The sequence below is a fragment of the Pecten maximus genome, chromosome 13 (genome assembly GCF_902652985.1).
Source record: "Pecten maximus chromosome 13, xPecMax1.1, whole genome shotgun sequence".
In the NCBI taxonomy this organism is placed as follows: Eukaryota; Metazoa; Mollusca; class Bivalvia; order Pectinida; family Pectinidae; genus Pecten; species Pecten maximus.
The window spans coordinates 16,730,550-16,746,055 of NC_047027.1; the positions used below are offsets into that span (position 1 = coordinate 16,730,550).

General features: G+C 36.5%; 1 protein-coding gene across 2 annotated transcripts in view; it reads right to left on the reverse strand.

The window, feature by feature from the left end:
• The window catches only part of LOC117340175 (palmitoyltransferase ZDHHC23-like), a 30,179-nt gene extending 15,302 nt beyond the window's left edge, over positions 1-14,877 (reverse strand). For both annotated transcript variants that reach the window (XR_004535383.1, XM_033901937.1), the window contains exons 1-2: positions 14,815-14,877; positions 481-623 (exon numbers count right to left, since the gene is read on the reverse strand). Coding sequence is in view for 1 of the 2 variants with exons in the window: in XM_033901937.1 (XP_033757828.1) it covers positions 481-608 (128 nt within the window). In the remaining variant the exon portion in view is untranslated. The remainder of the gene's footprint in view (positions 1-480; positions 624-14,814) is intronic.
• Between the last annotated feature and the right edge of the window lie 629 nt (positions 14,878-15,506).

The window sequence follows — 15,506 nt, forward strand, 5'->3', positions numbered from 1 at the left end:
CCATCACTCCCATATATCTTTAATCACTGAAAACCCCTGAAAAATCTATTTATCTGTAGCTCAGCATCCTTTCCCTTGGAGGCCAAATATGAAACACCACACAGCCAACTTAATGTGCATGCATACAGTGACTGACAAACAGTGTTACACCTAATAAGCTAACGAACAGCCTGACTATATTAGTTTGCTGATATCGTCAGCCTTCTGGGGCCAGATGTACCTTAATCACTTGTTGATAAAAATCTTATTTCTCCTTTACTTCAGAACCTGTGTGTGTGTATTCTTTAAATAGGCAGGTAATAGGAAACTGACAAGGGTTAGAGTTTCATTAAATATTTTTACTTTTACCCGAAATCATTTCATCAGATTTTTAAATTGTTGTTTAACTGTGAACATTATCAATGTTTGAACAACAGGTCTATGATAATTGTTTCTGTAATCAACAATTATATGTGAGAAATATAAATACATTAATCATACCTGTCAAAAGCTTCATCAAGAGCATCACAGTCACAGCAGCAGGCGAGAATATGACTTTTCTCTCCCTTGATATTCTCGTACTCACAACAGCAAAGAGGTTCTGTACTGGTTACTCTTCGAGGGGGCATAACTCTTCCATGTCCCTAAAAGTAATACAAAAATAAATGAGTGGATCAATCACACAATATTAATCATTGCATGTCGGATATGATTGTTCCAACAGAAATATTAATTGATTGTCACCAACCGGCAGCGTAATATCTGGTCAGAATGATAAGTGTCATTATCAGCCTTAAGATCTTAATGGCAAAATCGGGTGAATTGGTGACACTGCATGTTGACAGGCAACACAAGTATGGTCTGTGTCAATATGAGAGAGATTATAAATGTCTCACCAAGCTCAGCCATGTTAATAGTGTCAACACAGTTGTACAGAACCAAAGCTTGTGGACTTCAATATAAAACAATGTAAATTTCCAGTCTGGGCATGAGGTTTTCAAAATGCATGCAGTTTCAGACCACCATATACATTTGTATATACAAAACTACCAGTCGACCATCATATATACAAAACTACAAGTCGACCATCATATATACAAAACTACCAGTCGACCATCATAATTATATACAAAACTACCAGTCGACCATCATATATACAAAACTACCAGTCGACCATCATATATACAAAACTACCAGTCGACCATCATATATACAAAACTACCAGTCGACCATCATATATACAAAACTACCAGTCGACCATCATATATACAAAACTACCAGTCGACCATCATATATACAAAACTACCAGTCGACCATCATATATACAAAACTACCAGTCGACCATCATATATACAAAACTACCGGTCGACCATCATATATACAAAACTACCAGTCGACCATCATATATACAAAACTACAAGTCGACTATCATATATACAAAACTACCAGTCGACCATCATATATACAAAACTACAAGTCGACTATCATATATACAAAACTACAAGTCGACCATTCATATACATGTATATACAAAACTACCGATCGACCATTCACATATAAAAAATTACTGGTAGTTTCAATTCCTTCTATGAAATATTTAATGCTTATACCAGGTGAATACATTTTTTCAAAACATTACATTTGTATATGTTACCATATTTTTCTCTACTAGGATCTCTCCTGAATTATTGATTTTTTTCAGCCTTAGTTGATCAAGGCTAGTAGTAATTAAATGCTTCATAACAAAAGAAATTACGCAATATTTTACCTGCTCCTTGTTCTATGAAAAAATAAAAATATCTGCATGACACAAAAAAGAACACTCTCAAACCTCTATATTTGTATGTGTGGCCTCCCCCTCCAGCCTTAAAGAAGCCGACCTCAGCATAGTAAATATACATCCATACACAACATCAGAATATCAACTATAACTAGATAGAGGTTAAAAATAGCTCCTCAGGCAACTGGGTAGCTTTACACAGACAGTTCAACCTGACAGAGTTCGATACACACAAAAGATATATCTACAGGTAGTCGTCAAAACAGTTCTTCTCACCAGGGAAATCCATAGGATAGGACATACAAAAAAAAATGTATACACCTATAAAGTGTACAGGATATAAAGTATGAGGCTCACTACCGCATGTGAACTGTCACATTCATAATGTAGTACATACAGAATTTCTTCAACGCTTCCAATGAATGTCATTTGAACATTGAACTTAATTAAGTGATGTACATGTACAGAAATTGACATACTTTAATCAGCTTTTATAAAGTTTGTCAGTGTTTGTTGATAAACATATTCCCAGTTGCTAATAATATACATTGTTTTAAAAAAATAAATATTTTTGGTTTTGTTTTTGTTTTTGTGAAACTTTATTCATTTTACAACAATTGCCAAACAAGTTAATTCAACTGATATTAATCACGCGTGTTAGACCGGATGGAAGCATGTAAGAAGTAAGTATAATAAAGGGGGAAGATACCCGAGTACCTGTGGAAATCCCACGGGGTCAGGCAGGTGACCCCATACTTTTTCACGTCTGCCTAAAGGCAAGTGTGTTATATATATACCACTGTGTCACCAAACCACCAATAAACGTAAACTGTTTAATTATATATAGTTTTGAACACTGATTCACAATTTCCTGTGGTGCTGATTTTTCAAATGCAAAGCAGTGTAAAATTGTCTCATAATAAAAACCAAATTGTAATTAGTTATCATCTCGATCAAGTAATTAAATTCTTTTGAAATAACTCAATACAAGTCTACTCATGATCATTATATGCATTTTAAAAGCTGTACACATACCTTATACAATTGTAACTGCAAAAATTTATAAAAATATAGTCTGCAATTTAATATTGGTATTTGCAAAAAGGAAAATTCGATTGTTGAATTTTCTATTTTTCTGTTTTTGTTTACGTCTTCTTCTTTTTTTTAGGAAAATGCTCTCTGCCACTAAATACTGACTTGACTTTTGTAAACATGCTCTCTGCCACTAAATACTGACTTGACTTTTGTAAACATGCTCTCTGCCACTAAATACTGACTTGACTTTTGTAAACATGCTCTCTGCCACTGAATACTGACTTGACTTTTGTAAACATGCTCTCTGCCACTAAATACTGACTTTTGTAAACATGCTCTCTGCCACTAAATACTGACTTTTGTAAACATGCTCTCTGCCACTAAATACTGACTTTTGTAAACATGCTCTCTGCCACTGAATACTGACTTTTGTAAACATGCTCTCTGCCACTGAATACTGACTTTTGTAAACATGCTCTCTGCCACTGACTTGTAAACATGCTCTCTGCCACTAAATACTGACTTTTGTAAACATGCTCTCTGCCACTGAATACTGACTTTTGTAAACATGCTCTCTGCCACTGAATACTGACTTTTGTAAACATGCTCTCTGCCACTGAATACTGACTTTTGTAAACATGCTCTCTGCCACTGAATACTGACTTTTGTAAACATGCAGCTCTGCCACTGAATACTGACTTTTGTAAACATGCTCTCTGCCACTGAATACTGACTTTTGTAAACATGCTCTCTGCCATTGAATACTGACTTTTGTAAACATGCTCTCTGCCACTAAATACTGACTTTTGTAAACATGCTCTCTGCCACTGACTTGTAAACATGCTCTCTGCCACTAAATACTGACTTTTGTAAACATGCTCTCTGCCACTGAATACTGACTTTTGTAAACATGCTCTCTGCCATTGAATACTGACTTTTGTAAACATGCTCTCTGCCACTAAATACTGACTTTTGTAAACATGCTCTCTGCCACTGACTTGTAAACATGCTCTCTGCCACTAAATACTGACTTTTGTAAACATGCTCTCTGCCACTGAATACTGACTTTTGTAAACATGCTCTCTGCCACTGAATACTGACTTTTGTGAACATGCTCTCTGCCATTGAATAATGACTTTTGTAAACATGATCTCTGCCACTGAATAATTACTTTTGTAAACATGCTCTCTGCCACTAAATACTGACTTTTGTAAACATGCTCTCTGCCATTGAATACTGACTTTTGTAAATATGCTCTCTGCCACTGAATACTGATTGACTGAATATTGTTTTTTTGTAAACATATGATGTCTGATGATGACATTTAAAGTTTAACCTGCAATTGAATATTGATTTTTGTAAAAAAAAAAATACTATCATTACAACAGATTTTCGTAAATATGCAGTCTGTCAGAGAATATTGATTTTTTGTAAATATGTAGCTATATATATAGACTGCCAAGTCTTTTTACTATAAACAAAAGGGAATATAGTACCCATGCAATAACTTATCCACTATCATATTTACCACCTGTACAGTAAATGAATTCAGGTTACAATGCTTTTTTGTGAAAAAAATCTCCTAACTTCTTTTTTTTATATAAATCCTCTTCTGCTTTCGAATTCAAGCACTATAAAATTATAAGCTCTGTTGACCGAAATATACCCAAAACTAGTCAGGCATCCCAACTCATAAGTCCGACAAACATTACATAACTCTTGTAATCCTCTATACATATAAGGGGTGAGCCGGGGCTTACAGTAAAGACTGTATTGCATTGTTTAAAGGCCAATTGACAATTTGAGTCATTTACGACTAGGAAGTAAAGATAATAAACCAACATTAGTCAAACAAAACAATGAGATACTTATAAATGACAACCGTGATAGGCATCAAAATATGCATTTATTGCAAATGTTAGTTAATTAACATATATATACACATGTGCACAGCCATATCACACACTTTGAAATATAATCTCATTCATGTCTGTGTATATCACAGTTTAACAATGCAACGATTTTCTTTTGCTATTATTTAACAAGAGATCCTAAAGGGATCTTGGCGTGCCCACCATTGAATGATCTTTATAGGTTCAATGTCAGATTGATCTTCTCTCTATTTTTCCCTTCCTCTTACTAATCTGTGTAAATTAAGAAACACCCCTCCAGTACTTTTCAAACAAGGGGAACCTATATATGAAATCTGAGATTTAGCGATAATGACTGTCTGTTGGCCATGTTGTTTTCCGACTGGTACCAAAATGCAATATGCATAACAAGAGACCAAGGGGAACCTACATATGAAATCTGAGAAAGATCCCTTCAGTACTGTCTGAGAAATAGCGATAACAAACTTCAATTGTCAAAATCCAAGATGGCTGCCTGTTGGCCATGTTGTTTTCCGATAGGTCTCAAAATGCAATATGCATAACTAGGGACCAAGAGCAACCTACATATGAAATTTGAGAAAGATCTATTCAGTGCTTTCTGAGAAATAGCGATAACAAGAATTGTTTACGGACGGACGACAAACCACGGACGCAAGGCGATTTGAATAGTCCATCATCTGATGATGGTGGGCTAAAAATTTGTAGTTTATTTGTTCCAGGCACTAAAATATTAATCATATTTGCCGGAATTGTGTCCCATTGGTGAATGACCCCGTTATTGGACAGAACTTTGTATGGAGATAAGTCTGTGTGTACACCACAGCCTGATGGACTGAGCTTTATTGTTCTACCCATTTTTTTTACATAAATGGAATGATTTGATCATTATCTTTGAAGTATATTGTGTTTCTCTATGAAGTAGGACTATCAAATTTAAAAATGTACATCATGTTATATTGCGGCCAAATTTTGGGCTCCTGGGCAGAGGTAAAATAAATAATAAAGCTACATTGTACAAGAACAAAACCCACAGTACATGATGTCTGCAAATCTGGTATGATTTGGTTTGTCTTACTATTGTTAAACATCCTATTAACAGCTAAGGTCATTTAAGGACAGCCTCGAGCTCCTGTGTGTGTGACATGCATGCGTGTGGTGAGTGCGTACGTGTGTTTTGGGAGGCTGCGATATGTTCGTGTTAAGTCTCCTTCTGATAGTCTGGAACTTTTGCCAATTTATAGTGCTACCTCACTGAAGGATACTGCTGAAGACACCCAGCAGGACACCCCACCCGGTCACATTATACTGACAACAGGCAAACCAGTCATCCCATTCCCAAAAGCAGAATAGCAACTACCATTTTTTAAAGATGCTGGTATGTCTTGGCTAGGGGACAGAACCCAAAACCTTCCTCACAGGGGCGAACGCTCAACTAAAGGCCAAAGGTGAGGCATTGTCAAGGGAGACATTAGGAAGAAGAAAGTTGTTCAGAAAGAGGAGAAAAGATAAGATCCCAAATTTAGTCGACTCTTATGATCATTCAATGAGGGCAGCAGGTACAATTCTTACGTCCTACTCTGCAGGGGCCAAATCTGTAATTATGTGTTAAAACTATAATTAGAGTTTTGAATATGAATTGATAATTGACTTAGTCACAATAAAATTAAGAGATTTTACTGTTGATCATTATTATAATAGTTAAGATGTACATGTAAATGATTGTCTGAATGCTTTCATTTATATTATACCACAATATTTTATGTACTGTTTTCATTGTTACATAATTATATATGAACAGGAGTTACCATTGTCAGAAGACAACAATGCTCAATGAGAGGGTTGAAATTCAGATTTTCTTTTTTGAGAAGATCAAGGCCCTACTCCAAAGTTCATAGTCAGCAGTTCTACAAATGTCAAGTACCAATTGTGACAAATATGAAAGCCCTATCTTACACAGTTTACATACTGTGGCCAAGGTTAATGTTTTTTAACAGCAGGTCCAAGGTAACGGTCAAGGTCAGCAGGTCAACAAATGTAATACCAAAAGAATAGTTTTGTCACAAGGAACACATATGTCAAGTACCCAAGTTGTATCTTATATGTATGTAACTTAAATAACACCTTAAGAGACCAGAAAAGGGTGGAAGCTGCTTGTCATAAATTGGTAATCAAAATTTGTTAATTTTTTTTCAATATCTTATTAGTATTGACACAACACTGCTTTATAAAAACTTTCACCTATAACCAGGGCTTTTTCTGGAGGCGTTTTGGGGCCGTTAATGGGCCCCATTACCAATAGAAATTATTTCATATTTTAGCTAAATTCCCAAAATTTACCCTTTACTCCTTAAAACGTCTCTTCCAATTCATCAATTTTCTTCCCAAAATGAGACAAAACGGCCTCTTCCCGAACAATTGAGAAAAAGTCCTGCTAACTGTCAACAGATGACACCAGGGTACACAGTGTAGCAATAGCTTCCCTGGACTTTGATTGTCCCAGCAAGCTATACATTGACGATTCTACAAAAATGAAGAAGGGCTTAGGGCTCCTTTGTGGGAGATATTATCAAAGTCATGTCAATGGGATAAATTATATACAAGATTCATAGGATTTTTCAATCATTCAATTGATTTCTGAATAAATTGCCTTGGAAACGAACTCAATGATTGGTGAAATCAATTTCTCTGTCAGGTAGACTATAAACAGGTAGTCTGGCATGCTAGTAACTAGGAACTGCCTTACAGACATCAATAAGTCAAGCACTGAAACTACATAATCACGAGCCAAAAATGTATCAACTTCCGTCATATTTCCTCTTTATTTCAAAGATTTCCATCTTTTTTCTTTAAATTTTCCTAAGAAGCATACAGCCAGAGCTGCCATTTACAGCTTACACATGACATTTCTTCCACTGCCCTAGCTACCATGTACTCATTTACAGCTGAGTTGACTGGACCATAACAGAGAAAAATATCATGTTCAAAGATACAACACATTCTGACCAGACTTGGACATTCTGATAGATAGATGTGTGTTGTACCAGATATCGCCACCAGACTTGGACATTCTGATAGATAGATGTCTGTTGTACGAAATCGACATCACCACCAGACATGGACATTCTGATAGATAGATGTGTGTTGTACGAAATCGACATCACCACCAGACTTGGACATTCTGATAGATAGATGTGTGTTGTACCAGACATCACCACCAGACATGGACATTCTGATAGATAGATGTGTGTTGTACATACTCGACAACAACACCAGACTTGGACATTCTGATAGATAGATGTGTGTTGTACGTACTCGACATCACAACCAGACATGGACATTCTGATAGATAGATGTGTGTTGTACTCGACAACAACACCTGACTTGGACATTCTGATAGATAGATGTGTGTTGTACATACTCGACATCACCACCAGACTTGGACATTCTGATAGATATATGTGTGTTGTACGTACTCGAAATCGCCACCAGACTTGGACATTCTGATAGATAGATGTGTGTTGTACCAGACATCACCACCAGACATGGACATTCTGATAGATAGATGTGTGTTGTACCAGACATCGCCACCGGTTACCAGACTTGGACATTCTGATAGATAGATGTGTGTTGTACCAGACATCGCCACCAGACTTGGACATTCTGATAGATAGATGTGTGTTGTACCAGACATCGCCACCAGACTTGGACATTCTGATAGACAGATGTGTGTTGTACCAGACATCGCCACCAGACTTGGACATTCTGATAGATATATGTGTGTTGTACCAGACATCACCACCAGACATGGACATGTGTGTTGTACCAGACATCGCCACCAGACTTGGACATTCTGATAGATAGATGTGTGTTGTACCAGACATCACCACCAGACTTGGACATGATGATAGATAGATGTGTGTTGTACCAGACATCACCACCAGACATGGACATGATGATAGATAGATGTGTGTTGTACCAGACATCGCCACCAGACATGGACATGTGTGTTGTACGTACTCGACATCGCCACCAGACTTGGACATGATGATAGATAGATGTGTGTTGTACCAGACATCGCCACCAGACATGGACATTCTGATAGATAGATGTGTGTTGTACCAGACATCGCCACCAGACATGGACATTCTGATAGATAGATGTGTGTTGTACCAGACATCGCCACCAGACATGGACATGTGTGTTGTACCAGACATCGCCACCAGACTTGGACATTCTGATAGATAGATGTGTGTTGTACCAGACATCACCACCAGACTTGGACATTCTGATCGATAGATGTGTGTTGTACGTACTCGACATCACAACCAGACATGGACATTCTGATAGATAGATGTGTGTTGTACCAGACATCGACACCAGACATGGACATTCTGATAGATAGATGTGTGTTGTACCAGACATCGACACCAGACATGGACATTCTGATAGATAGATGTGTGTTGTACGTACTCGACATCACCACCAGACTTGGACATTCTGATAGATAGATGTGTGTTGTACCAGACATCACCACCAGACATGGACATTCTGATAGATAGATGTGTGTTGTACGTACTCGACATCACAACCAGACTTGGACATTCTGATAGATAGATGTGTGTTGTACCAGACATCGCCACCGGTTACCAGACATGGACATTCTGATAGATAGATGTGTGTTGTACCAGACATCGCCACCGGTTACCAGACTTGGACATTCTGATAGATAGATGTGTGTTGTACCAGACATCGACACCAGACATGGACATTCTGATAGATAGATGTGTGTTGTACCAGACATCGACACCAGACATGGACATTCTGATAGATAGATGTGTGTTGTACCAGACATCGACACCAGACATGGACATTCTGATAGATAGATGTGTGTTGTAACAGACATCGACACCAGACATGGACATTCTGATAGAGAGATGTGTGTTGTACCAGACATCACCCAGACTTGGACATTCTGATCGATAGATATCTGTTGTACCAGACATCTTGTTTTAGGGCCAGAGGAAACTCTGGCTATGAGCTTTCATGGTATCCCTGTATCCCTAAATAGATTACAGACTTTTTTGGACATTCTGAACAATAAATGTCTGTTGTACTGTCCAAATCTGGTGTCGGGGCCAGAGGAAACCAGAGCTATACATGCTATCCCTAAATAGATCATATAGATGTATTTTAAAATTATCCCTATTTACTCAGGTCAATATAGGGATATACCTTAACCATCGAATACTGATATAATAAAAAAACTATAATCCATACTCAAAATCAATTAAACAAGGGAAAAGAACAAAATAATACTTGGCATTGCATGATCTGAATACACGTAGATATTTATAGAAGAGACTCCAATCGCAACAAGCTGAGGATGATGTATCTTTATTATTCCGTAGAATACTAAGGAGGAGAAAGGAGTCAACGTCAGCTGGAAATCAGTGGGTTTTCTCAGTGTTTTATTATTCCGTATGTCTACCGGTTTCGCCTAGAACGTTGGGCTTCTTCAGGACAATTTTACAACAGTTTTTTACCCCTAAAGCACTAAAATTGTGGGCACTTTTCCATTGTTATTTGTGATGTCATACAATTAACCTCACCCTATTAACGATAACTCTAGATTATACTATTACAGTCCTTGTTATGTAAATTTTAACGGCCCACTCTTATCATAGCTAAAATGTAAAACATACTGTTACAAATTAAAGTGTACAATTATTTAAGCTCATCCAAACAGACAGTGGAGTCTGATGTGGATTTATAGTTCAAAACCTTGTAATTGACGCATTCTAGTTCTGATTGATTCGGAGTGGATCCTGTACTGCACGAATCACTGTTCAACAGTTATAAGTCTTTCTTAAGCATTTCAACCGCTGCCTCTGTTACTGGTCTGAACTTCATGTGTGCCGGTCCGACTGTGCTGGTGCCTCCGGCGGCCTTGACTCTAAACTTCACGTTTTGTAGTTGTTCCTAGGTAGATATTTGATGCCTTCCTAATTTCCATTAATGACAATCAGTCAATCCTAGATCTGTATGTGTAGCCCTTCTAGCATATATAATTATGTAGTGCTACCGGTAAATAATTCTCTATCTCTTACCTCAATGTTTGGGTTTGAAATTGATTCGTCCACAATACACATTAATACAATTTCGGTTTCTTCCTCTGATGAAGAGGTCATTTTTATCCTTTTTTGTATGTCTGCCAATCTCAGGAAGTGTATGAGATTAAAAAAATATATATCTTACTGCAAAAAATTCAAGCAGCTTTCTTAAGTTTCTTCATACAATTAAAGGTCATATGACTAAACTTCCTACTTATTGAACTTGTCATCCCAGTTAATATGTACACATAAAGGTTTTCATTAGGCATGAGTTCACATATAAAATGTCTATATAGTAATGATGATTTTATCATGAATGCATTTGCTGTATATCGCTCAACATAAAAGGTTCCGGTAGTTGATTAAGATTTTCATTTCACTGTTAAAATGAAAACATTAAAATCCTTAGCATTTTTTAGTTGGACTAAGCTTATTTAAACCCTCACTATAACATATTCAAATTAAATCAATGTTTTTAGATAAAAAAAAATGTTTTATTTATCTGATCTTCCTTTGGGTTTTTAAAAAAATATCTTACATTGCCAACACTGTATACACCGCTCCTCACAAAATCACATATATATCTGTAAATGTTTAGTACTTACAGGGAAAAACCGAGTTTAAAAAAAGCTACCTATATAAGTATAGGAAATGTATTATGGGGGACATTTTTATTTCACCAAAATATGGAAATTTAGATTTAATTTTTAAAAACTTTTTGTAATGTATGGGATCAATATATAACCAAGCTTCCTTGCTGTTATAGATCATGATAAATATTAGACTATGGAAAAATCAAAAAAAATCTTTATCATGAAAAAAAATGAATGCATTTTGTGTTTTTTTCTTTCTTTTTATTGCTTTAAAGACGAGTTATCTTGATCATCCGTATAATTCATCACGTTGATTAATGGTATCACAGACCAATGAGTGCATGCGTCAACATTTACAGGGGGGATAACTCTTATAAACTGTACTCAAACATCATATTCTAGAATGTTTCTTATCCCATTAAAATATGTATTGAAAAATGTACTTTCAAAGAAACGCCATCCATTCACAATTTTTTGGGAATAACATGTTGTCTTTTGTTATTATATGCAAATGATTTTAGGAAATTTTGGATCTTTACTTCGCACAGTAAATCCCACATCTTTATACTGCATTTATCTGATAATAAGCCCTATACCTCGTAATACACAAATACATAAATTCATAACATTGCAGACCACTAGCCTAATACCTCATGCCCAGGATGAGAATGAGCTTATATCAGGATAAATATAGTATACTCCTAATCAATGTAACAAGTTGTATTACAGTGTTGTCATGCACACATCGTTTGTTCATTGCTAAATAGATGGAGTTTTTATATATATATAATTAATAAATATAACATTTATTATTTTATAACAATGTTGGCCCAGATAGAATCACATAAGGATCTTATTGTGGGAGAAAACTAGAGTACCTGGAGAGAACCTACGTAGTCATACAGTCGACCCAGGACATCCATTTGACCCTCCAATTTTAGCAATTCCAGAGGTCAAATCACTTTTTCTCCAAAATGTGAAGGGTCAAAACATGTCAACAGACATCTCCCTTCAATCCAAAGAGTCAGATTTGATTTTTGGGAGTCAAAAATATGCTCTAAAGGGTCTACTGGATGGCCTGTCGACCCAATACCTTTTCATGTCCAATGACAGAATCAAGGTGAAAGACGGCATTGCATTACAACTCGCCCACTGACCATCCGTTGCTTAAAATAAGGTCGGTCTTATTTCATATTTACTGTGTATTCCCACAAATTTTCCTTGTCGAAACTGGCCACAGGAAAAATATTTTGATACTAACAGTACAGCGCTATTAAGTCACTTGATTTAGGGGTCAATGCTCTTAAATTCTACAGAACCAGATATTTTTGAATGTGTACAGAATACCCCTTTAATGTAGGAGTAAGGGCTGATGTTTTTTCTATAAACACTAACCAGATGCAGATGCCTGTGCATATATTGAATATTAATTCAAATTGAAAAATAAATTTAATTATACTTTTGATATATTTGTCTATTAAATACATGGGTGGTTTGGTGAAACAGCAGCAATACAATTGTCTTTCAATTTCACCTGGGCGGATGGGATTTGATTCCCTGATCGGACGGAAAGGGTATGGGGGCGCGCCTGCGCCTGCGTCTGCCCAACCACATGGGTTTTGCTGAGTTCTCTGGTTTCCTCCGAAAGTAAGACCCTATGCGTACTTTAATCCAGGCCAACAAGTGTGATTATATATATATGTTGATAAAGATTGTTTCACAACTGTTGCAAAAAATACAACTGTTGTAAAATAAACAAAGTATATATTTATATCTAGTCATTTTAACTACACGTAGATAATCAGTTCATTCGTGATATCATGCGAGTTTGTATGTAAATTTATCTAGTCTTATTAACTTTCAGGGTAATACACTGTGGTTAATATTTTAAGCTGTGTAAATACTATATACACTATGAATTATAGCTTGGATATACCTTTGTTTCAGACGGTTGTTTCATATTAACAACAGGATGTAAGGTTCCTTACACAATAAAGGAATTAAAGTAACCAGTTTGGTTTAGAAAGGAATATTGATAATTTTGTAGCAGCCAATCCTAGGGAGTATGGACGAGATTCTGGGGGGGGCTCTTGGATATGCAATCCAGGCACCATATAGCCCAAATATACATGTTAGGTCCTACCCACGTTAACCGGGGAGGGCAGGTTAGGGGGGGGGGTATTCCAAAATATGGAAACCCCAGGGTTGATTTATTCACGGGTACCGGAGGGATCCACTTCACTAGCGATACCGCTAGTGGGTGTTGTCCACCTTGGGGACCCAGGGGACAGGTAGATTTGGAAAAATTGGGGGCAGGGGCTTGGATTGCACCCACTCTGTATGCACGGAGGGGATATATGCCATCTCTGATACCAGGGAGGCACTGGCGGGCCATTAAGTGTTTATCACAGACGGTCAGGAGATATTGGAAAGAAAGTGAGAACCCTCTCAGGATCTAGTCATAATAGGGTTGAAGCTGTGGCCATATTGTTCCATCATAGGGGAAATATTGTGTAAAATAGAGATTAAAGTTTATATGAACAAAATGGTATGTGAACTTTGAATATGTCCCTTTGTATAATTGTTTTAAACAAAGTTAACATTTTTTAAATTCACTTTGCACCTGCATCTTACATACAATAATGTACCTTCTTATTCATAAATTAGAATCAATGCAAATCTATTTTTAAGATTTCCACAAATAATTTTAAACCCTTATTTCAATAAATTAGCCAGTCGATCCTAAATTGTATCATGATTTTTTTTATAACATTCGGACATTAAACAGATATTTAGATTATGTCATCTGATCTATCAAACATTGGGGTGATGTGAAAAATAACAAAAAAAAATCAAATATTCCCTGATAAAAGTTAAAAATCAAAATACGAACCTCTGAATATATACCTATACGGTATATGTAGATGTTTGTAGCTCATTTATTCGAGCAAAGCAGGAATTCGAGCGGCTTTATTGTCTGGCTCCGTGTACATGTATTCTGGACGTAAAATTAAGTCCTTGAAGTCCTTATCAAGTGTCTTGTGGTAAAATAGCTGTCAATATTTTTTCCCCCATCACATGACATCACATATCAACACGAACTTTTAATCATATCATATTGTCCATCTAGTTTTAATATTCGCCGATATTATCAGTTGTACTTAAATGAAAATCACATAATCAGTAAACAAGTAAGTCGAATTGCATCCACCCACGACAGTTTCATGATTTCACGAAACATGAACATAACAGGGAAAATATTACAGTATTCGGGTATCTTCGTTAGGCCTACCTGACGATTGACACCTGCTTCTAGAAGTGGGCGTCACATAAGTCTCAAAACCATTATATCTTAATTATCTTGTACACACATTAAAAGTGAAACAAATTAAGGGTCTGAGTTGTATTAGATATAGGTATCTTACCTGACAAACTTGAGCGGATGTGGCTAAGCTGTCATAGTCACAGGTAAATTGCAAACAGGTGTGCGTCACCACCAACTAATTACTGGAGAGTTCCAGTAGCGGACGACAACTCAAAAGTAAGTTAGTGTGCGCTGTACGAGTTGTCTCCCGTATCATGGTGAGAAGCACATCTGTATGCTAACTGTTCCATGCCACCTTTCCCCGTCTCCTGTCCACCCACCCCATAACCGAGTTATCGAAACAAAAAAATCAAATTTTCAAGAACGAACATTTTCAATTTCATTTTTCAAAGATATTTAAAGGAACTTCTTAAATCTGAAACATGAGCAAGAATACTTTATTCGAATGAGAGATTTTTTTTTATGAAAAACTCAGAATACATGTACTTTAAATTTCAATCATATGGATCCCTGTAACCTGGATCTATAAGCTTTCTTCTTCGCGTTCATACCGGTTTGGTGGCTGTGATAATGGTGAGGCGGATATATAGTGTCACTAGGATATGCAAGACTTTCACTCTGATCGAACGGACTACGTACGTATACGGATGATTTAAATACCTTATTTTTTAGTCCGAGGGAGTAACCTTATGATGTCATTGAATCATATAAAAATCTACCGGGGTACGCTAGAACTAGGATGTCTCCATGAATAATATAAGTTCATATAGGATCATTTAGCATTAAAATATC